This window comes from Periophthalmus magnuspinnatus, chromosome 5 (genome assembly GCF_009829125.3).
Source record: "Periophthalmus magnuspinnatus isolate fPerMag1 chromosome 5, fPerMag1.2.pri, whole genome shotgun sequence".
NCBI lineage: Eukaryota > Metazoa > Chordata > Actinopteri > Gobiiformes > Gobiidae > Periophthalmus > Periophthalmus magnuspinnatus.
The window spans coordinates 29,893,585-29,916,299 of NC_047130.1; the positions used below are offsets into that span (position 1 = coordinate 29,893,585).

At 40.1% G+C, this 22,715-nt stretch overlaps 1 protein-coding gene across 3 annotated transcripts in view; it reads left to right on the top strand.

Annotated features, from left to right (window-relative positions):
• The window catches only part of cdh4 (cadherin 4, type 1, R-cadherin (retinal)), a 341,227-nt gene that overhangs the window by 228,709 nt on the left and 89,803 nt on the right, over window positions 1–22,715 (top strand). For all 3 annotated transcript variants that reach the window (XM_055221814.1, XM_033966767.2, XM_055221815.1), the window contains one exon: window positions 19,801–19,956. In XM_055221814.1, coding sequence (XP_055077789.1) covers window positions 19,801–19,956 — 156 coding nt within the window. The remainder of the gene's footprint in view (window positions 1–19,800; window positions 19,957–22,715) is intronic.

The following is a 22,715-nucleotide window of genomic DNA, read 5'->3' on the forward strand; positions in this document are numbered from 1 at the left end:
AAAGTGTATAAAGTGTGTGAGTGTATAAAGTGTGTGGTGAGGGGGTTTTACAGCCAAAAACATACAGAATAATTGTAAAAATAAAGCTGAGGATTTCACTTATCGCGGGTTATTTTTAGAACGTAAGCCCCACGATTAACGAGGGATCACTGTAATATAATGTGACGGAAGGTCTAAGCGTTCTAAGTATTCATAATGCAGTAATCTGTGTATCGGACTGCATTACAAAGTACATTAATGCAGGTATTCAGTATTCTCTCTAAAGTTAAAAATGATATGCTTAAAAATAAAATAAAATACTTAGAGGTAGATATATACAACAAGTTATTCTTAAGATAGTACGAGCCACAAATGTGACTTTTTTCTGACCCTGGTCTGAGTGAAAAAAGCCCATGGATGTCTTCTGCTGAGTTGCTCAAAACGGTCGTATGAAGCTGGGTCGGAGGCTGAGGTGATCGATTGCTCGTAGAAACGTGGGTCGGACGCTGAGGTGCAAAGTGGGTCCAAGAAACGGGATCTGGTGAAAAATGAGAAACACCAACTGAGAACTACGACCATAACCACAAAAAAACAGACTAAACCAAGCAGAACTGTACCACGGAGAGAGGATAACACTGACGATCTGGCGGCGTGCGTAGGATCCGCAGTCCCTTTGGTGGAGGCTCGATTGCGGATCGGCTGTAGGTGCGTAGCGGGTGGTGCCAGAGTCTCCGCCCAGTTCCAGGCACAGCACAGAACACGCAGACTGAGATCTTGACAGAAATACACTTATTCTTAAGATAGTACGAGCCGCAAATACGATTTTTTTCCGACCCTGATTTGAGTGAAAAAATCCTGTGGACGTCTTCTGTTGCTCTTCACAAAACCGCGCTCATTCATCCAGCTGTTCGAAACAATTAGAAAGTGCCAGTGCGTCACAGCTGCCCTCTGCACACAGGCTAAGTTCTGCTGTGAGTGTCACTGCTCTGGATCACTGAATAACTGTCACATCCCTCGCCCGAACCCCCCAGCGCCCCCTCTCTGCGCTCTCCTTCCTCTGCACACTCGCTGCTGTCACCTCGTCCTCTCTTTCATGTGCTCGGAGGCCCCACCCCCACCCCTTTCGCCCCAGGGGGTGCCGCCGGGGCTCTCAGCTGGCCTCGGGGTGCTGCTGATTGGCCGAGCTGTCAGGGCAGTGCGGGTCCCTTGGGTGCACATGACAGCAAAGTTTAGGTTCCTCTGTGACAGTAACTGGAAACAAAAGTGCACAGGCAGCAGAAGTGCGTACGTTTACAACCTTTCCTCACTTTTAATTCATGTTTATACGATGAATGATTATGCAACTGGATTTTGGATGTGTGTGTCCTGTGGTCCAGAATATAAAAGATGCATTGTTGGCCTATATATATTTTTTATCCTGGGAAGTGCTTTATTTGTTCATGTTTTATAAGGCAAAAAGGGGCAAAAATGTCTACTAGCTTCTCTTGGGATTCAGAATGCACACTAAAACACAAAAACAAATATGGCTGCACACAAGGAAAAAACTAAGGAAAACATATCACACATGAAAAAAATCTAGATATATTTGAGCTACAATTAAACATTTTGAGCTTTTTGGGAAAAATAAATGAGCTAAATCCACGTTGTCATTGGACTATCCCCTGTTTCTGCCACTGAAAGGTAAAACTGCACATATAACATAAGCGTTCTGCTCCTCAGGTTTTCACAGCTCGTCTTTAGGCGTGGCCTCTAGCTCTTCACCACGTCTTCATTGTGATTATCTCCCGGGATGTCCCTTTGTGTGCCCATGACCATGCCAAGTATTGTGCTGGAAGAAAAGCAGAGTTTATAATGAGCTGCGCCTCTCCAGGGGTCTGCGGTGGGTTTGGGCTGCTAAGACAAGAGCGTCGCCCTTGATCTCCCACCGTTCCTATCACAGAATGGAGAAAACGTGTTTTCAGTTACCCAGAGAATTCTTTTGTACCGCTCCATTCTGCAGAGACCCAGGGGGATTAATGACATTACTAATACACAAGGACTCCTGTGTGATGGTGGTGTGATCAGAGAACGGCTCAGGGAGCGGCTCAGAGAACGGCTCAGGGAGCGGCTCAGGGAGCGGCTCAGGGGGCGGCTCAGGGGGCGGCTCAGGGGGCGGCTCAGGGAGCGGCTCACAGCACATCTGTGTCACCTGCTGATGTTGGGATTTGCTTTGCTGCTCTTCTGCTGTAACTTTCATCCGATTGTGCGTTTATTGGCCTGTTCCTCGTTCTTCCCTGGGGTGATGCTATTGTCAGATGAACACAAAATGTTGCCAACAACACTGTAGGAGTTCGGTGGTCACTGGAATTAATGACTTTGTTAGTATGAATACGAATTTAATGTAGTGATTTGTAAATGCAATTCCACTTTGCAGAGATGTAACCTCAGGAAACCTTAGAGACTCAAAGAATTCAATTGAATTGACCAAAGAATAAAATGGATGGGTCTGTCTGGGTAGCACTGTCAGCAGGAGCGAGCGGACCTTCCTCCGGTGTCAGTATTGATGGGCTTCTCACAGCCGGCGTCCCGCTGGAAGGAACAGGAGGAGGCAGGGAGATGGAGCTCCATATGGCACTGCAAATGCAGACTAACTTAATGAGACGGACAAGTGTAGAAAGTGTAAAAATACATTTTTCAGGCAGAGTTTTGACAACTGGATGGACTTTGGGCTAAAGTTACACATGCCATCAATGGAAAAAATGTTCTTCTTAAGTTTGAAACTAAACTCAGGATAATAAAAACATGAACCTGCAGAAACCTGATTAAAACTGTTGGATCGACTGGTCACTGCATCAAGTATCATTTTACAAAGATCATCATTTTCACTTGTTCACTTCACATTTGTGCCATCGCTGAATAACTGAAACTCACTGTAATCATATGAGACAGTTCACAAATAATATCATTGTAACCAAAAAGCTTTACATTAAAAATAAAACAAAACTTTAATAATGGCCTTGTTTGTTGACTTTTTCTCACATGAGAAACACCAGACCTGCTCTTTGGATGTTGAATGGTTTAAGGTTCTTTAACAGAAATACATTTAAACTATTTGGTGCCTTGACCCATTTCTTGTTTATTCTATTACCTCACAAACAAAACCAGAGCTCATTCAGTCATTCAGAATTTTTTTTATATTTTTATCTTGTGTATGAAGTGGAAAAAATATACCACATTTTAAATACATGAAGCTCATAATATATATATTTTTTATTTTCATATTGATTTTGAAACATTGATTGATTCCCCAGACGTGTCTGGGGTGAGGGAAGTCTGAGAGTCAGTGCTGAGACTGATGACCCCGCAACCCTGCCCTGGATAAGAAGAACATGGATGGATGGATGATTGACTGATAGAGGACGAGACCACAGGCTCCATGCAGCTGAATTAAAAATAAAAAGAGAAAAAGATTGTTATTAGTGGTCAAAAAAAAAAAAAAAAAATTGAACCAGGCCCAATGAGAATGCACTAAACTAAATCAGGTCTCATGGGACAAAAGTTGAAGCCAAGATGAAGCAGGACTGATAGTGGTGGACGAGTGATACTGGTCTAAATCCAAATGGAAAAAGTTAAACTTCCAAAACAATTTCCCTCTGTCTGTGCCAATGTCGTCTTCATCTCTGCCAGTGCCAGGCTGTATGTGGAAACATAAATATGTGAATCATTAAATAGTATGGACACAAACGTTCATGCCCCTTTCATTCATCTAAATACAGATCAATAAACTCAAATCACACACAGTATTTAAGTTTGGATGGTGAGAGCTGTGTCTGTGCAAACAGGAGCAGAGTCAAACACAAAACACAAACACTCACCACAGTCATCTTCACATCGTGCAAAATCTCACGAAAGCTCCCATAAAACTAATTATCCGATCTATAATTAATAATAAAGTCCATCAGTGGCCTCCACTTGTAGCTCCACAGACAGCAGCAAAAACAAGCTCTTTTCAGACGATAATCAGCTCTGGAGCCGCTTCAGCCGTCACTCAAAAGTTTAGATGAGCGCTGGCACTCGAAGCTGTTCTACAAGCGTCCGCCCCTGCCCCGCCCTCACCCCACCCTCGCCCCGCCCTCGCCAAACACACTACTGTAAAGCTTTACGTCTGGGCGGGACTTTTTTTTTACATGTCTCTAATCAGTGCCTCGCATTTCCACAGATCTGATTGGCTGAGAGTCTGTCACATACACACTCAGCTGAAACTGGGAACAGTCAGCTTCCTACAGAGCTTCAAACGCTCTACGACAGAGAGAGAAACGGCACATCCAACACAGCTCTGACATAAGCAACATTATGAGTGATGTACTCAGGAAATTAAACACACTTTAAAACATTTAAAGGACAATATTTAGGATGACAGTAAACATTTAAAAAGGTGAAGGATGACGATGATAACTCCACATTTATCCATCATTAACACATAAATCTGTTTCAGCTGATTTAAGGTGTGGACCAGGAGCTTCTTGCTTCATTCCTCATTCTGTTTGCACTCCATAATGGACTGTCTGGGCTGTGCGCTGTGTTCTTCATAAGAATAGGGATGAGAGTGTGCGGCGCTGGCTGTCACTGCTTCTCACTTGAGAGATATTCAACCTGAGCTTACTGCAGCTTCTCTCCAATGTGACTATTTTTAAAACCAGCCCTTCCTGTGATGCCTGGAAAACTGACACCTCTCCCCACCACACTGCAGCGGCTCTTATTGTATTTTGGGAAAGAAGAAAAGTTGGAAAATGACAAAAACTTATAGTGCTTCTTTTTTTTCCTAATTGGGAATTTTGTTGCCGTTTTGTCAGCCCCTCTCCCAAAACTCCAGGGCTCTTTCATCTCCAGCCTCGCCGGCCCCTCCCTCCGTTTTGCCGTTGTGTGGGCTGTTTGCATGGACGGCCCCATCAGATTATTTGAATTTCACTTCCACCATCAAAAGCGGGGCACATCAGCTTTGAAGAGTGACAAGTGCGCAGCCGGATGGATCAAAGGCATGCAAAACGGAAATTTAAGAGCGAGTTAAAAAGCATGCCGTTTTTTTGCCTTTTCCCTCATGTTCGACAAAGAGGAACAGGTAGTGGAGCAGCGGGGGCAGAGCAGGTACTATCAAACAGACAGCCGTGCGGAGTATAGCGTACAGATACTTTGATAATGCTTTTAACAGTGTGATTCATCCCGCTCCGTTGCACTATAGCCCACAATAGTGCAAGGTTAAGTGAAGTGGGTGGATAGAGCTGCATTTAACGTTAACGCTATGCTAAAGTCTTAGGTAAAAAGCAAACTGTTGCGTCTAACGTCTGACTAAAGAAGCCGTATTTCAATATATACTTAATTGGAACTGAGAAGCTGTCATTTAAGAATATAATTGTACGATTTGACTCCCTATAGACGGAACTACGCTTCACTCACAGCCCACACGGTTTGAGAATTTCGTTTGCGCACCGTTTCAGTCAGAACAGTCTAGAACAGGTTTGTCAAACACATTTTCACCGAGGGCCACGTCAGCAAAAATGGTCACTTTAAAAGGGCCACATGTAAAATAAATGCAACTACTTTTTTTTACTCATTCATTAACTGTCTCTGTTTTTATTTCATATTTGAGTTACATATATTGCATATACATTTCCATAGATGTAAAAATATGGCTGTGCAACTGTATTTCCTCATAAACTGACATTTTAAGACAGTCAAACCTTTTAATTTATCTTGTTGTGGGCCACATAAAAAGATGTGGGGGGCCGCATTTAGCCCGGGGACCTTGAGTTTGACACTTGTGGTCTAGATGATGATATAAAATACAAATACGTTAAATTTGCTTCCGTCAATAGTATAAAAGCATCGAGGCAAATAAAAGTAAGACATATACGAGCCTATATTGAAAAACTGACTGAAATGTTTTAATTAATTCACCACAATTGAGAAATTAGGCGTGATTAAGCCAAAGCCGAAGAAAAACCGTCCCTGTTCTTCCAGAGTGAGACTGATCCGAGTGTCCAGATAACGGCCGCAGTGTAAATGTACTTTAATGTGCAGTGCTGAACTGTTTTGAGGTTCTTTATCTAAAACGATACCCGTGGTGGAGTTTGAGTAATCTGTCATATTTTTGAAGTCTCCCTCTTCGGAGTAAAGGAGGATTGCACTGCATGATGTCATCGTGTGGTTATTTAAGTCATTATTCATCAGTTCGAGCGTAAGGAAGTTTTTAAACTGAATGATTTTTGCTTGTATTTACTACAAAGTGTAAGAAGCAGCTCTAAAGTGTGAATAATGCAGAAATATAGAGGAAAGTTAATCTTTATGTACAATTTTGCACAAATTAAACATTTTCATCTGTCTGTATTTCATGAGCAGAATATACAGTGAAACAATGGGACTGTTCAGATCTTTCTTTGTTCTTTGAGGATGTCCACTGTACAAAGGTAGATCCACTGTCACACGTTTGTCCTCCTCCCACTAACCAAAAACAACTTGGTCTCTTTGATCTGACAAACTAATTTTGCTGCTTATTTTTTATGGCAGAACTTTTTATAATCGTGTTTTCCTCACCAACCAAGCCAAGGTGGCTGAAAGTCTAAGACAGAACAAAAACAAGTCTTCTTGTCACTAAGTGGCTCCTATTAAAGGAATCCACATATTTGGCACACAGCGTCTAAATTCTGCTCGACGACTGTGACAGCCAAAGCGTGACTGAGAGGTTTGTCTCTCCTCTGAGTCGTTGGCATCATTACACCCAAATGCACTTGAGTGCACAAATGCAATTAATTTCACTTATTAAACTTCCTTACACTCTTAAAGCAGCCGCGTTTCAACAAACTGCAGCTGTGCACAAGGTGTTTTCCATATTTGGCCTGTGACATTTACTCTGTGTGCACAGACGTAGACCTGCCTGTCATAATAGTGCAGTAAAATCTCATCTTTATTGTTAAAATATCAGAGCACAATGAAGTGTAATTATACTGAGTAAATGTCAGAGCGTGTAACCTTTAGATTAAAAGAACAGTCACTGTTTTCTCCGTCTGTCAGATTAATTCTTTTTTTTTTTTTTTTAATGAAACACTTTCACACAGCACTTAAAGCTTGATGATAAAGATGTTTTTGAAGATCATTTGTCTCACACCAGCTCAGATGTCAAACACAACACTCAAAGAAGGAGCAGAGACTCAACCAAATAAGTCACATTTTATCTCATATTTGCCATCACAATTTTCTTTACTTTTGCCTTATTAAAAATGAATCAAATGTCTTTCAATGTTCATTTCCTGAATGTAAAAAAATACATATTTGTAATCACTGCCTTTAACACAAAAACACAGATCCTGAAATACTAAGACTAACACTAATATTAAGACTGATACGTCCCTCACTCGTCTTGGGATCTTGAAATATTTACCTTTGTATCATGTTAGTTATATTTCCATTGCTACAGGGTCATATTATTTATTAGCGTCCAGTCCATATCTGTACGAGCAGTGACGTTAGCGTAGCATCCTTTTCGCCGTGTAATTTGACATTATGTGCATTTTAACGGCTCTGTGCGGGTGCATTAAACCCGCGCAGACAGAAGCAGCAGTGTGGGCCTCTAGGTGCCCATCACAGTGAATGCGAGCTCGCCCCGATGCCTTTGAGCGGGTCATGGAGATGTGTGTGTCCACTGAGCGCCCCCTGCCTCCCCGGTGTGTGACCTACGGGGGTATTTGATGTGCCCTAAAGGCGCAGTGAGGTAGCCCAGCCCATAAAGAGTTATAAAATAAAAAGGCAGACATGAGAGAGGAGTACAACACAGGCCCAAGCCATTAAGCTGGGACCAGACATAAAAAAGGCTATCAAAGAGTGTAAACCTCGCATCGCCATTATTGTGTGACATTAGCTCTTAGCACACAGTAACCCGTAATGATCCCTTGGGTGCTTGCAGCCAACTGGCCTTTAATGACTTCCTGCTTGACTGATTGTTGCTTCCTTGGAGCAAAACACTGAAAAAGATCAAGATTGTCAGTTATGTAAAGAAATGTTCTTTGCTTAATCTTGCATAGTTATGCACACAGCAAAGATTAAAGTCTGGAGGGCAGCGCACAAGTGTTTGGGACATTCTGATTGATCTGATGACGACAAAGTCAAGTATAGAAGAACAGAGATTTGTAATGTTTATGCAGGTTTAAGCCACAGAAAACATATTTCATCACTGCAGTTGTATCACAGACACTGTAGAGATAATGATGTTTTTATTTTTAGACGTCATGTGACCCATTCTTCATGTATTATGTGACATTCTGTTTGTGAGCTGCCTTCACTCTTTTGAAGCATTGCCAATATATTTCTGCTAAACAGTTTCCTCCCATATTTAAAGCTGTGGAAATTATTTTACTTTTCCAGAGTTTCTCTTTGCAAAGTGATCACAGCCGTACATCCATAGAGTCTGTAACTTTACCTGTGTGATGTGGAAGAAACCATCAAACTCCAGACCACAGTGAGTTTCGCTGCCTTCACACTTAATATCCTGACGTTTGGTTTAGTCCAACGTCCAGTGAACGCTCATGTCCTGCTCTGGACCAAACTGCATCTTTGGTTGGACAGAAAAGAGCTGATCTCAGTCTGGACCAAGGTCTGGCTCTGTGTGAACGCAAAAGGTTTGAAGTTGATACTTGTAATAATTGAAGCAAAACATTACAAAATCTGGCTACTTTATTTATTTGAGTTATTTTACCCAATTTTACACAAACTGTTTTAAAGTAGCTTATTCTTAGTCATCTCACGACCTCCTGATTTTGAGAACACTTCACGTTTGTACCACATAAACTCAATATGACACTTTTGAGGCATTTCTGAAAACGATTCTCCTGTAAAACAAACAAATGATCTTTGATTGTAATGGGTCTGATCTAATACTGCCCAATGAACACATCATCAGTAAAATGGGACTATTTTGACAACTTATAATACCTTCATTATCCTCGATGCCTCGCAGTGATCTCTGAGTGACGTATCTTTGATCAAAGATAAGCGGCCCCTGAGCAGAGACTGAAACTCTGTTTATCATCAGCATTCAGCACAAAAGCCTCAATCTCAGAGTCGTCACTCGTGGGGCTCCCAGGGCCCAGTGGAGGCGAATGTCTTCATTTATTCAATTTATCGATAAAAAGAGTGTTCATTAAGAGACGCGGTGGCTCTGACATGTGCTCTCAGGTGGCCTCCATGTTGAATCTTAAGCAGGCGTAGAATCAAAAGGCCGCTGATGTAGAATCCCTTTGTTTCCTCTGGGAGTAATGTGCTGACAGGCAGCTGCACACGTCCTGCTCCGTCAGACCCACAGCAGACCTGATCCTTGTACTGTCCAACTCAGATGCAAATATACTTTCACCGATATATAAACCTAACTGACACGCTTAGAATTCACACATTTAATTTAATAACACAGCAAAAGAAAAACATCATGTGCAGGGCCTGGTCAGCGTCGCACCTCCTTCTCTCTTTTTTTTGACCATTTATAAAAGTAGTTCATACATTTTGCATAATTTAATGTTCTCAAACTGATTTCACTGATTTAAAAGACTGTTTCATGGACTAAAATGAAGAAAATGCACCAAGGATTTATGTTAACAATAAACCTCCCTTGGATACAAATATATTCTACGATAACTATTAACAAAACAAACCTTAGTTATTATGAAGTGCCTTAAAAGAGTAACTTCACGTGGAGATATTTGCAGCATCTTGAGCTTTTTGCGATGCACCAACAGAAACACGCAGCCAGACGCTTCTCTTCATCCCTGTCCTCTTTTATTTTACAACACCGACTTAAATACGATATGAAACATTAAATCGTGGATAAACAGGTGATGCAGAGGTGTCGCCGTCACTGTTTTTCCCACATTTGCAACAAACCATCGCCGTCAAGAAACAAAACCACGATGAACGATCTTTTAGGCACCGCACAAATAAATGTTTTGTCTAGTTTTTGCCAATTTGTTGTTTCTTCTCCGAGCGACAGCAGCAGCGTCCTGACAGAGCGGAGACATGACTCAGAGCGTAACGGAGGCGCATTACGACGGCGAGGCAGCACAACATTCTCACGTCTTTGTCACACGACGACCCTGCCACCCACTGAATTATTGAACTGAGCTGAGGTTTTTGATCTCAGCTTTAGTGAGCCCACACTGGACCTTAACCTGTCACACACTGGGACACACACACTGGTGCAATCGTGTCTCATGTGCCCAGAAAATAGAAATAGATTCAAGCAAAACTCAGCTCAGCGTCTGCCGCAGTTTTGTTTTCAGACAAAGAAATGTAGCGTGTTACGGTGAAACAGGAAGAGCATTTCTAAAGGCAAAAAAAAGGTCACACACGCTAATATTTCGTTGAACCGCCTTTAAAAAACGCTCGTACTTTCACGATTAAACACACGCCTGAGTTCTACTGTTGTTTTACTTCGATTTGATTTCACCAAATGTTTTTTTCTGTCCACATTTCTTCCTCAAAGACATTGGGTCCCTGATATCCTTCCGGTTTTTAATAAAGCGTCGGACACTTCTTAACGCAATTTGAGTCGTTTCTGACGAAGTTTAAATCTCTGGTTGTAGAAGCGAAGACGTTTAGCTGCTCGTCCAAGCCGTGGCTTGGACAAGCAGCCAAACGTCTTCGCTTCTACGACGATTTGTCCAGTTTGTCCAGATTTAAACTTTTCTTTTTTTGCTCTGGATTAGACCTGGATGACTGAGGGATCACACAGACAGTCTCTTTTAGATGTTTTCTCTTCTTGATGCCGATGATTTGACCCTTTGCAAACAGACGAGCATCTTTTCCACGACTACGGGATGTGTCTTTCCACGTAGTCGTTTAAGAAATAAGAAGAAACTCATTGCACCAGCTGGGGTTAAATAAGTTGTTGCAGCTGAAAGATAATCGCTCGTAACTATTTGCTCGGTTAAATCCAGGTGGAAGTGTATGTCATACTTCATGGAGCAACCTGCGAAAGAGTGGAAAATAAAGCATTCATACATTCATAGCAAACATAACATGCTGTAAAACGAGCGTGGGGTCAATAGATAAAAGTATTGAGTTAAAAACATGCAGCGATTTTGAATAAAGAGACAGGTAGAAGTCAGCTGAGGTTTATGATCAGCTGCAAATGAATTACATTTAATAAGTAGCTCAGGTATGAAGGTTTGACCAAATACTACAGCCACAGTACGTTGTGACGATAGTTTACAGATAATAGTATGTTGTGTTGTATTGACTGACAGAGAGACCAAAGAGACAGGACTCGAGGAGCAGTTTAACAATGTTTATTTTACAGTTTTTTAAATGTGAGAGGTAGATTGATCGGGGAGTTGAGAGCGGGGTTGTTTGCAGTAGTTCAGAAGTAGATCGTGGGCAGCGGGGTCAGAGACGAGGTGAGCAGTACCGGTAGAGGTGAGCTGGGTCAGAGACAGAGGAGTTGAACAGGATCCTACAAGGAGCAAAAACGTCCACCTCCGGAATGACTGGCAAAATGCAAAAACATGAGACTGAGCCAAGCAGAGCTGTACCACTGTGGCTACACAGATGAACTAGCGCTGAGGGTCAGGTCCTTGGTCCTTTTGTCCTCTCCAGGTGCAGCTTGATTGTAGATTAGTTGCAGGTGTGTGTGGGAGGAGCCAGAATCTCCACCCAGATCTAGACTCTGACACAGAAGGGAGGAGGAAAACAGGACAAAACACAAAAAACACAAGGCAGACTGGGATCTTGACAATGTTGTGTCTATAGTTTACAGATAATAGTATGTTTTGTCTATATATTTAGTCATAATAGTATGTTGTGGTTATAGTTTACACATAATAAATAGTATGTTGTGTCTATAGTTTACAAATAATAGCATATTGTGACTATATATTTACTCATAATACTATATTATGTCTAAAGTTTACAATTTACAATATGTTGTGTCCATAGTTTACTCATAATAGCATGTTGTGACTATATATTTGCTCATAATAGTATGTTGTGACTATATATTTACTCATAATAGTACGTTGTGGTTATATATTTACTCATAATAGTACGTTGTGGTTATATATTTAAAGATACTAGTATGTCGTGTCTATATATTGACTCATCTTTCTATGTTGTGGTTATAGTTTACACACAACACTATGGAGTAATAGGATGTACTTGTATTTGTGTATTTTAGTGACATTACTATCCCATCTGTCGCAGCACATTTTGCAGCAGATGACACAGAGACGGGGCATTATACCATTATTATAACACTAATACTCAGCAGATATGACTGGCAGATGGCGAGAGCAAAGAATCAATGCAATTAGTCAGTAATTGGTCATGATAAAGATAAAGGACAATACAAGTTCTTCTGTGTGAGTGTGTCCCAGACGGAGGGAGTCATTTATCCAGCTGTGGACTAAAGAGCTGCTGAAATAGTAGTGTGCGCTGTCCCGTGTGTGGATAAAACGCAACAAGAAGATAATACGCTGTTTCATTTACGTTCTAAACTCTTTTAACTGTTTGTCACGAGCGTGTTTACTCCTAAACCAACAGTATTTCCTCCGCACGCTCCTCGACGCTTGGCCTGGACCTGTGCATATTCAGATCCGTATCAGAAAATATAAGTGTGTAGCAGCGTGGGAGGATCCGGCTGAAATTAAGAGAGAGAGTGTCACGTTCAAACGCAGGGATGTTTTATGCAGAAGCCGGTGTCACTGCTGAATGCATGAAGTCATTTCATTTTCATGCATAAGTGCAGCTCTGCAGACCAGGGAAATTACAGTGGAGGGAAAGTGTGAGATAGAAAGAGGAAAATCAAGCCCATTCTCCATGCAGCTCTGTCATTATTGCCTCTGATTTGTAACCATAGTGATGACAGCTCAGTCCCACACGGCAACAGCAGCGGCGGCGCGGCAGAGACAGGTGGATGTGAAGACGAGACAGCTGACAGAAACTTGTATTTGCTCTGTTTTGCTCTAGACACAGTGTTTGTTTAAAAGCAAAGGCACAGGGCAACGTGGACTCGCACGGGTTATTGTCGATTTTGAACCTAAAAACATTCAAAATAAGGTAAACGTGCTGCTATTTATGATGGACTCTGGGTTAAGATCTGGAGAAGGGATACAGGACACGCTGCTGTCACCCACTTTTTGTCCAGCAGGTGTCCCACGTTCCACTGAGCATCCCAACTGTGGCAGTACATTTGTCCCTCGCTATATCGCGGTTTACCTTTTGCTGTCTCGCTGTTTTGCATATTTTCTTTTTTCCAGTGTAGAATGTGCTACACTTGTGTTCTGTGTCCTGATTGGCTAAGGGACTGTAAACTATTGTTATATTTATTTCTATTGTTATTATTTATTTCTTTTCATTCACCACCTCATTGTATTTTGAGTCGTTCATGCAAGTTTGAACAACCTTCAATCACCTGTTTTCAAGACGCCATATTGCCAAACAATTCCCATTTTCACTGCCACTACTTTGTACTTACTTCATTCTCCAGTTTTATTTTCCTAATCGGTGATACACGTAGGATTTGGCAGCGTTGCGGAGTCAAATTCGTCTTCTAGGAGGCCGACAACTTCACAGTTCTTTGTTGTATTTACGTTACGGCATCGTCAGCTCCCATTGGACACTGCAGTTTTCTAATGCGGAAGTAAAGGACCTCTTTTATTGAGTTGTTTTAGATGAATATTATGATTTATGATACAGCAGCTCAAGCACAATATGACAAAAATGATGGATGTGAATGATGTGATGGTTGTAAGTTGAAAAGACTTTACATCGTTCAGTTAATATGATGAGTTTGTGACTCTTGTACCAAAAAAAAAATAATATAGTTCAACATTTGTGGATATTACAGTTGTCCGTCGCAATAACGTGGTTCACCTTTCACGGTCTCGCTGTTTCACGGAATTTTTTAGTGTAATTTCACACGCTTTTTTACAGAGTATGAGCGTGTATTGTGTTGTGCATCCTGATTGGCTGTTGGACTGTAGACCATTGTCCATCAGTCTCCTCTGTGCCGTGTCTCCTGTACAGTACAGAATGTGTTCAGACAAATTTACATAAATGTTGGATCACAGTGTGACTCTGAAGTGCTGTACGTTTGCAATTTGTTTTCTCCCCGACAAAACCCACAATGTCGATGAAACGTTCTGCACCGACGAAGACGCCTACGAAGGTTTGAACTTTGTGTTTAAACAAGAGAGAAATGTGAGAAAATGTTAACACCTGTGTAAGAAAAGTGTATAAAGTGTGTGGTGAGGGGTTTTACAGCCAAAAACAGAGAATAATGTAAAAAAAATAAGCTGATACTTTGCGGATTTCACCTGTTGTGGGTTATTTTATAAACGAGGGACCGCTGTAGTCAATATGATCCAAAATAGCTTCATCTTACATGGTATTAGCCGTGTGCATTAGAAGAAAAACATGCCATTGAATTCAAGCGTGAAGAGAAATATTAAATCAACCCTGCAATTTCAACATGACTTTCATTAAACACAGTCAAAATATCTAAGTTTCAACCAAAAATCATAGAATATAAAGCTGTTTTTTTTTTCCACACAAGGCCATATCTTTCCACAAATTAACGACGATAACGACAGCTCCTTTCCCTCGTTTTTAGCAATCCCGCTGATGACTTATTGATATCTGCAGCGCTGGCGAGACAAAACCTGCTCAGCTCTCTTTAAAACACTCATTTTGGATTGTACGTGACACAAAAGCTGCAGAGAAAAAGGTGAAACGGCTAAAACGTGATATTAAATAGCGAATAACAGTTCAGCGGGGCTAAGATCGTTATGGCGGGGCCGTGGTGAGATAGACGGTGTAACCTTGAGGCCCCGTCGTCACACTTTATAAGGTTCACTGAGAAATTATGCCGGACAAAGACAGAGCAAATCTTTAACCGCACATTCATCCATTTTCTATTCTCACCTCGGCACATTCAGGTTCAAGTGAAAACCTCCGGGCTCTGAATCGTTTTGTTCGTCATATAGTAGTACACGTTTATTGAGCTCATTATCAAGGAAAAGTCTTCGTCTTAGTTGATGCCTGAAGTTATTTCTACAGCGCTTTTTCAGGGAGTTAAAGGTAGAACTGGTTCAACGGGGGAAAAGTGTGACAGTGGTGGAGAATTAGCAGTGGTTTTGAGCTAAATATAACTCTGTGGTGGAAGGTAATGGAGTAAAAGTAGTAAAATATTGTATGTAAGTAGATTTTTAGGTATCTGTAGTTTACTAAGTGCATTACAGTGGATTCTTTTTACTTTTACTTCACTACATTTGACATTTGAGAGCAGTATCCGTACTTTCTACTCCACATTTTTGAACAGGACTGAAAAGTAAAAGTACTTTTCGTATGATTTGAGGAGTTATTTTTGGAAACATCCTGACTAAACTGTTTAAGTCAAGTTTTGGCTTTGAGCAAAACAAAATAAACCCACAAAAATCATAAGAAAAGTTAAGGATATGTCTAATTTTTTGTCATTTTTTGCCATTTTTTCTACATTTACACTTAAATAAATGAATAACACTTGTGTGAAATACTTTAAAGCAGGAGTCTCCAACTTTTTTTGCACCATGGACCGGAATAATGTAGGTTTTATTTTCACACGTGGCAGATAAATATGGTAAAAATAAGTTAAGTGCATGACGCTTTCTGTTCTGTTGTATGAAAAACAGGCGCAGAGGCTCAGGAATCGTTCTGTAGATTTTTATTGTACAGTTGGGCCAAAATGTAACGTTATGTCTGAGTTTTCTGTGATTACAAGAAATGACACAGAAACATGAAACAGAACATTTTGTAAGCGATGTAATATATTTGTATATTGTTCACGTGCATAAAAATACAACTCTGAAGCCGCTGAATCAGTGGGAGCCCTGCGCTTGTTTCTTTTACGATGACGTGGTCCCATCGAGGAGTGATGGAAGACGATGACCCCCGCAGTGTCTTTCTTATGTCCAATCTGCTCCGTAATTTTGTCTTGGTTGTGTCACTGCAGAAAATCCCGTTTCACACAGACAGGACGTTGTAAATGATAGTAAAGTTTTCAGTGCTCAGGATATTCTGGCTTAATTTTCATCCAGAACGTCAGTAGAGCTGTTGTCTCAAACATCATTTTAACCCTCTAAGGCACATGTGTCAAACTCAAGGCTCCACATCATTTTATGTGGCCCTCGACAAGGTAAATTGAAAAGGTATGATGGTCTTAAAATCTCAGTTTATCAGGAAATGCATAGTTACACAGCCATATTTTTACATCTAGGCAAATGCATTAAAGTTAATGAACAAGTTAAAAATGTCTTTGATTTGATTGATTTGTTTTACATCTGGCCCTTTGAGAGCAGCCATTTTGTTAAAGTGGCCCTCGCTGAAAATGTGTTTGAGGTCCCTGCTCTTAGGACTGAACACATTATAGACCAGTACAGCTTGCGTAGACTTTTATTCTTTTTAGCCATAAAAATCATGTTAAAGTATCAGAATGTACTGCGTTTTTACACACAACTACCTCTGTTTTACATATCCATTTGTATTTTTTAACTGACTGCGCTGTGATTGGTCTTGAGCACTTTACCGTGATGACAGTAACATATTTAAAGAGCCCCGTGCCTCTGCTTTGAGACGCCGTTTGAATTCACACGAGAGCACGATTGGTTGCGGAGTTACGGTAATAGAAAGTCCACAACCGCGAGTCTATCGGCGGCAATAGCATCCGACGCTATAGGGTTAAGACCACCGTCATTTGCGATCTCCAACAGCTGATCCTCTTGTTGCTCGATTCGCGATTTACTCACGAATGGATCGCGCAGATCGTCATTCATGCACAGCTCATGGGTCGTGTTTTTCATTATATATCTATGGGCAAACTTATTAGCGTGTCATGAGGGACGGACGAAAGTTACGTGGGTACAGGTACTTGAATACTTTTACTTAATTTGACTTTTTTATGTGATACTTTTACTTAAATAACTTTTACTTTTGTTCTGCACAGTGTATAACTAAAGCAGAAGTGTGGAGTTGGAACTTTCTGGAGAAACATCAACAAAATATCTAAAAAATTCTACAAAACAAACAAAATCTTTCAGAAGTAGTTGATTTTCTGTGTCTTGGAGGCCCACTGTTGTCTGTCATCTTCGTTGTAAATAACAGTTCTCTAAAATTTGACATTTGCCATAATTTCAGATGGATGACAGGGGCTTTTGTTACTCTGTTTTTGAAATAACTATCCAAACTTTTGATCCACACATGTTGAACCTTGTTTTCTACATATTTGGTCCACATTTCCATTTTAATACCGCGGCTTAAAGTCCTTTGAACTGACAACAATAACGTTCTTTGGTGTGGAATAATGGCACTACTTTCGAAAGCTTTTGTGAAAGAATAAGTTTGATTTTCTTTTGTGCGAACGTGTCAAACTTGGTGCTTGATTTTGTTTAGGTTCAGTAATAGATATTAATCATAAACGAGGCAAAAGAGGTTTATTTGTACAGCGCAATTCGAACACAAAGTAATTCAAAGGTCATACATGCTAAAAAACAAACCAATCCACAAACGATAGGAACAAGTTTTACAGGATGGATCATTACTGGGATTCATAGTTTTTTTTTACGTCTTTACAAAACAAGAATTACGATCTTTTGACTCTCTGAAGTCCCGATATTCTTCACCAAACAAGGATTTTTATAAATATTTGCAATTATGTGCAGCAGAAGGATAAATCTCTTACGTTTACACCAGAATTGTACCATTTGGAGATATTTCTCAAGGCAAAGCAAAGCAAGATTATTTGTATAGCACAAAGTAATTCAAAGTGCTTTACAGAATAAGAAAGACATTAAAATCACACAAATTAAAACATAAATAATCACAAATAATCAGCATAAAGTTAAAACAGAAGAGTGCTCATTAATAATAAAGAGCATAAACGTTTTATATTTAGGTTCTATTTGTGTCACGCAGGTGAAAACACAAAGATCACAGCCAAACTCCTTGTCCAGGTGAATACATCAGGTTTATTGGAAATACAGAGCCTGCGTGTTTTCTAACAATCCAGCAACACAAACTGAACACAGGGAGAACATAAAGGCTACACCGCTGATTAGCAATGAACTTCAGGTGCGAGGAAAACAGGGAGTTAGGACTGGAACAGGCGGGAAATGAAGCTGGACTGAGGACAAACAAGGAAACCGGCAGAACTGTGAAAATTTGGAGACATATCAGTCTGGATAAACTGAAATCTTGGGGAGTTTTGATTAAATGTGAAATTGCTTCACAGCAATTGGCCAAAATCCTGACCTCACCATCTCTAGAATCTGCATTTGTAAAAGGTTTAAAGAATTGCAGTACAATATTTTGCGTAATGTATGTATTTCTCCAAATATTTATAGTAGGTACAAAGTGGGGACATCGTCAAATTGCCTTAAGTGGTAGAAAGAAACTCAATGATGTTTTTGCTCTGACATATTCCTCCTTTACTGGTACAAAATGAGCATGCTGTTCAGTCACTCCTGATGGTGGCTGGACAGAGTATTATGGTAAAGTTGGTGATGATTCTCCCTCTGTTTCCCTATGGACGTCACTGATGTCTGACCTCTTTTTTTTCACATTTTATTGACAGTTTGGAAGTATGGAACTTTGTATATAGTAAACTAGCAGTAAAAGTAGTAGCAGTAATAAAAGTTGATCTGGTCTAATCCTGATTTATGAATAGTTTTTGCAGTTTATTACATTATTTTTTATGTTTGACCTCTTGACTATGATCAAATTTGGAGATTATGATGGAAATTCTCAGCTTTTCATGGACAAATGGAAAAAGTCACTGGAAGCAATCAGACTTAAGTGTCAAATAAACTCAAATGTGCAGCCACTTTGGACTTTAAACAACCACAAAACTTTCTTGGATCGACACATGACCAGTTTGTCCTTTGTTTTGTTCGTTTGTTTGGTTTGTGGTGGGAGACGAGGAAAGACCAGTGTGTCCACTGTGTCTAAAAATGTTGGCAGCGGACAGCACGAAGACAAAAAAATGAAGGCGTCACTTAAGAACATCACACCCCAAACACGCTGATACTTTTATTTATTTATTTTATTTTTTCAGCATCAAATGGTTCAATCAGTTGGATAAAAATGTGTATAGTTTAAATAAGGATTACATTTTTTATTTTTATTTTTTTAACTGTTTATTTTCATGGTTTTCACAACAACAAAATGGAAAGAAGGATTATATTTCTTATGAATTTTACATATTTTCTGTTGCAGATTAAAAAATAATGCTATTAACGTCACTTTGTTGTAAATTGATCTATATTTCTTTCTTTTTTGTTTTTATTTTGTTGTTATGTGGCTATAGACAAATCGTACTATTATAGTTACGGCAGAGAGTGAGGGGGGAGTTTTTGCAGTACTTATAGCCTGAGAAAGGTACTATAAAGACTTAAACTCATTGTACATACTGTCCGTACAAGGTCACAAATGTATACACTGTTAGCCGTTTACGTGAAGGTAGAATACGCCACTAAAAGATACTTGGAATCACTGAAAAGATGTATTAAAGCACCTCTGTTCAACCTGAAAATGAGGAGCTTTGTCATGTAAACGAAGCAGCAGGTTTCAGTGTAGATGTCTTAAAATAAGTATCGTATTTTCCGGATCATAAGTCGCACTTTTTTCATAGTTTCACAGTTTAGCCGGGTGTGCGACTTATACTCAGGTGCAATTTACATGCATTTTTTGGCTAAATAAATCATAAAAAAAACAAAACAAACCTGTTGAATTTCTTCAGCATTGCTCTAATCCTGTTTCCCCCAATTTCTTTCCCAGATTCGATCTGACCAGGACAAAGACGTGGGAATCCGCTACAGCATCACCGGAGCGGGCGCCGACCAGCCGCCAAGTGGAATCTACAATATCGACCCTATTAGTGGGAACATGTTTGTCACGCAGCCCTTAGACCGAGAAGAAAGAGCGTCGTTCCATGTAAGAATACTCTTTTTTAAAATTGGGTATTGTTTCACTTGCAGCTCTAATTCCACCACATTTTCTGGTAGGTAACAATACGAAATGGTGGTGGTTTTTCTCCGCTATTTGTCATGTTCCCTGTACCCTCTGTGCTGTCTACACCGACATCATTACCACCTCATTATTCCACAATTATCTCTGCAGAAACCAGACTCTCCTTTTCGTGCCGCCGTGTCTCTTACCTTTCATACCAACGTCGAATGTGACAAAGAATAACAGTGAGAAGCGCGCCTTGAAGGACTTTACCATTCTGTTCGCATCAGCCAGTCCCTGTCTGCCGCGAAATGAAGAATGCCGCTTGATAAAACCCACAGACACTTTGGGCTGTCATTCGAATTTGAGTTTTCGCCGCAAAGAGGAGTGCGAGATGGATGGATGAGGGAGGGAGAGAAAGACAGAGGGAGAGATGGAGAAGTTTGGGAGCTAATGAGCTGGTGCAGTACTTGGTGTGAGAGTCTGTCTGCTCATGTCATTAAGGACAAGTATGAATATTTATGTAATGAAGTTAGGACCTGACATGCAAAGTGAGGCCATTTTCAGACGGACTTTTATTATAGTTTTTAGGGCAACTTTGGCTTTGTGTTCCCGAGTTGGAAATGAGTTTTAGATGATCAGTGATATCCTCAAATCTGCAGAAGTATTTGTAAATTAACATACCAGCGAGAACAAGTCATTTTATTTATTTGTTGGTTTAGTGTCACAGTCGTTATGTTCAGTTATTTCACAGTGTTTAATAGGAGTAACCAGCTCAGGGCCTCGTTGTTGTTAAATATTTTAGAGATGATAATTGATAATGCCACTGTAGAGCACATGTGTCAAACTCAAGGCCCGGGGGCCAAATGCGACCCGCCAACCATATTATGTGGCTCGCGAGAAGGTATTATTAAGGCTTGACTGTCATTTTAAAATAAGTCTGTGCTGCTTTAATGTGTGTATTGACAATAAACTAATGCGATTTTCCCAACAAGTGACACTGAGAAATATTTGCAAATAATCATCCCAGATTGTTCAGGAAGAGGAAAATTGTCGGCGTGGAAGGCAGTTTCAAGAAAGGTGCTAAACGTGAACACAAGTTTGTGCTTTAAGGAGAAAATCTGTATGTTTTTTTTGTGTTATGAGGCGGGGTCGGTACAATCTACGTCGACATTTTGACACCAAACACGGAACTAAGTGTGAAAAAGTTAGCCTTCAAGAAAAACAACAAATTCTCCAATAATTAAAAGACACAGTTACACGGAGTTACACAGACACATAATATCTGCAACTTGAATAAGTAATAAATACAGAAACAGTTATTTAACAAGTTTAAAAGTAGTTACATTTATTTAACATGACATTTAGTGACATTTATCCTGCCGCGCAGTTACATCTGGACCTTGATGGCGGCCATTTTGCTGATGTGGCCCTCGGTGAAAATGAGTTTGACACTTCTGCTGTAGAGGATTTCAGGATCACTGTACCTGCGCACGCTATGCACAAATCAAACTGTTTTAATTGTGACTGAAGCGACTCCAGACCGAGTTTATCTGATCAGCTGAATGGAGCTACACGTGTTACATTTAAAGCAGTCCTTCTCAAACGTGCTTTTCTTTTGCTGTGCTAGAATAAAGTGTAATTGCACATCCACTGCAGTAGGTGGCAGTCGCGCTCTCGTTGTCATTGAGTGTGCGCAGGTAGTGTTAGCTCTGCGGTGTCGGGTTTGCAGGAGATAGTGAGCAGATCGTGAACATGGAGACACGACAAGAGACACGATGGAAGAATATTTAACAGGGATGAAAAGAAAGGCGGAGATAAACGAACATCACACGAAAGAAAGACGAGGAAGTGTGACGAAGCGACTGTGGCGAGAGACGAGGAAAGACCGGTGTGTCCACTGTGTCGAAAAATGTTGGCAGCGGACTGCAGGAAGACAAATAAATGAAGGCGTCGCTTAAGAACATCACACCCCAAACAAGCTGATACTTTTTATTAGATTTTATTTTATTTTTTCAGCATCAAATGGTTCAGTCAGTTGGTTAAAAATGTGTATAGTTTAAAAAATGATTACATTTTTTATTTTTATTTTTTAATTGTTTATTTTCATGTTTTTCACAACAAAATGCATACATATTAATAATAATACAAATATAGAGAGGAAAGGAGGATTACATTTTATACATTTTCTGTTAAACAATGTTATTAAAGTCATTTCATCTATAGTTCTTTCTTTTTGTTATTGTTTTGTTATGTAGTACTTATAACAATTTTATAGACAAATCGTACTATTATAGTTACGGCGAAGAGTGAGGGGGGAGTTTTTGCAGTACTTATAGCCTGAGAAAAGTACTATAAAGACTTAAACTCATTGTACATACTGTCCGTACAAGGTCATAAATGGATATACTGTTAGCTCTTTATGTGAAGGTAGAATACGTCGCTAAAAAGATGCAGTAACAGGTGAAAGTAACAAGTTCCAGTGTAGGCATCTTAAAGTACTGTATTTTCTGGATTTTTTTCATAGTTTTATAGCTGCAAAACATATAGAATAATTGTAAAAAATAAAGCTAATACTTTGCAGATTTTGCCTATTGTGGGTTATTTTTAGAACATAACCCCCGCGATAAACGAGGGACCACTGTACTTTGTTTTTTTCTTCATTATTATGCATTTTTTTGGCTGGTGCGACTTATACTCCAGTGCGTTCTTACTGAGAAACAAGTTCACCTCAGTGTTTGTAA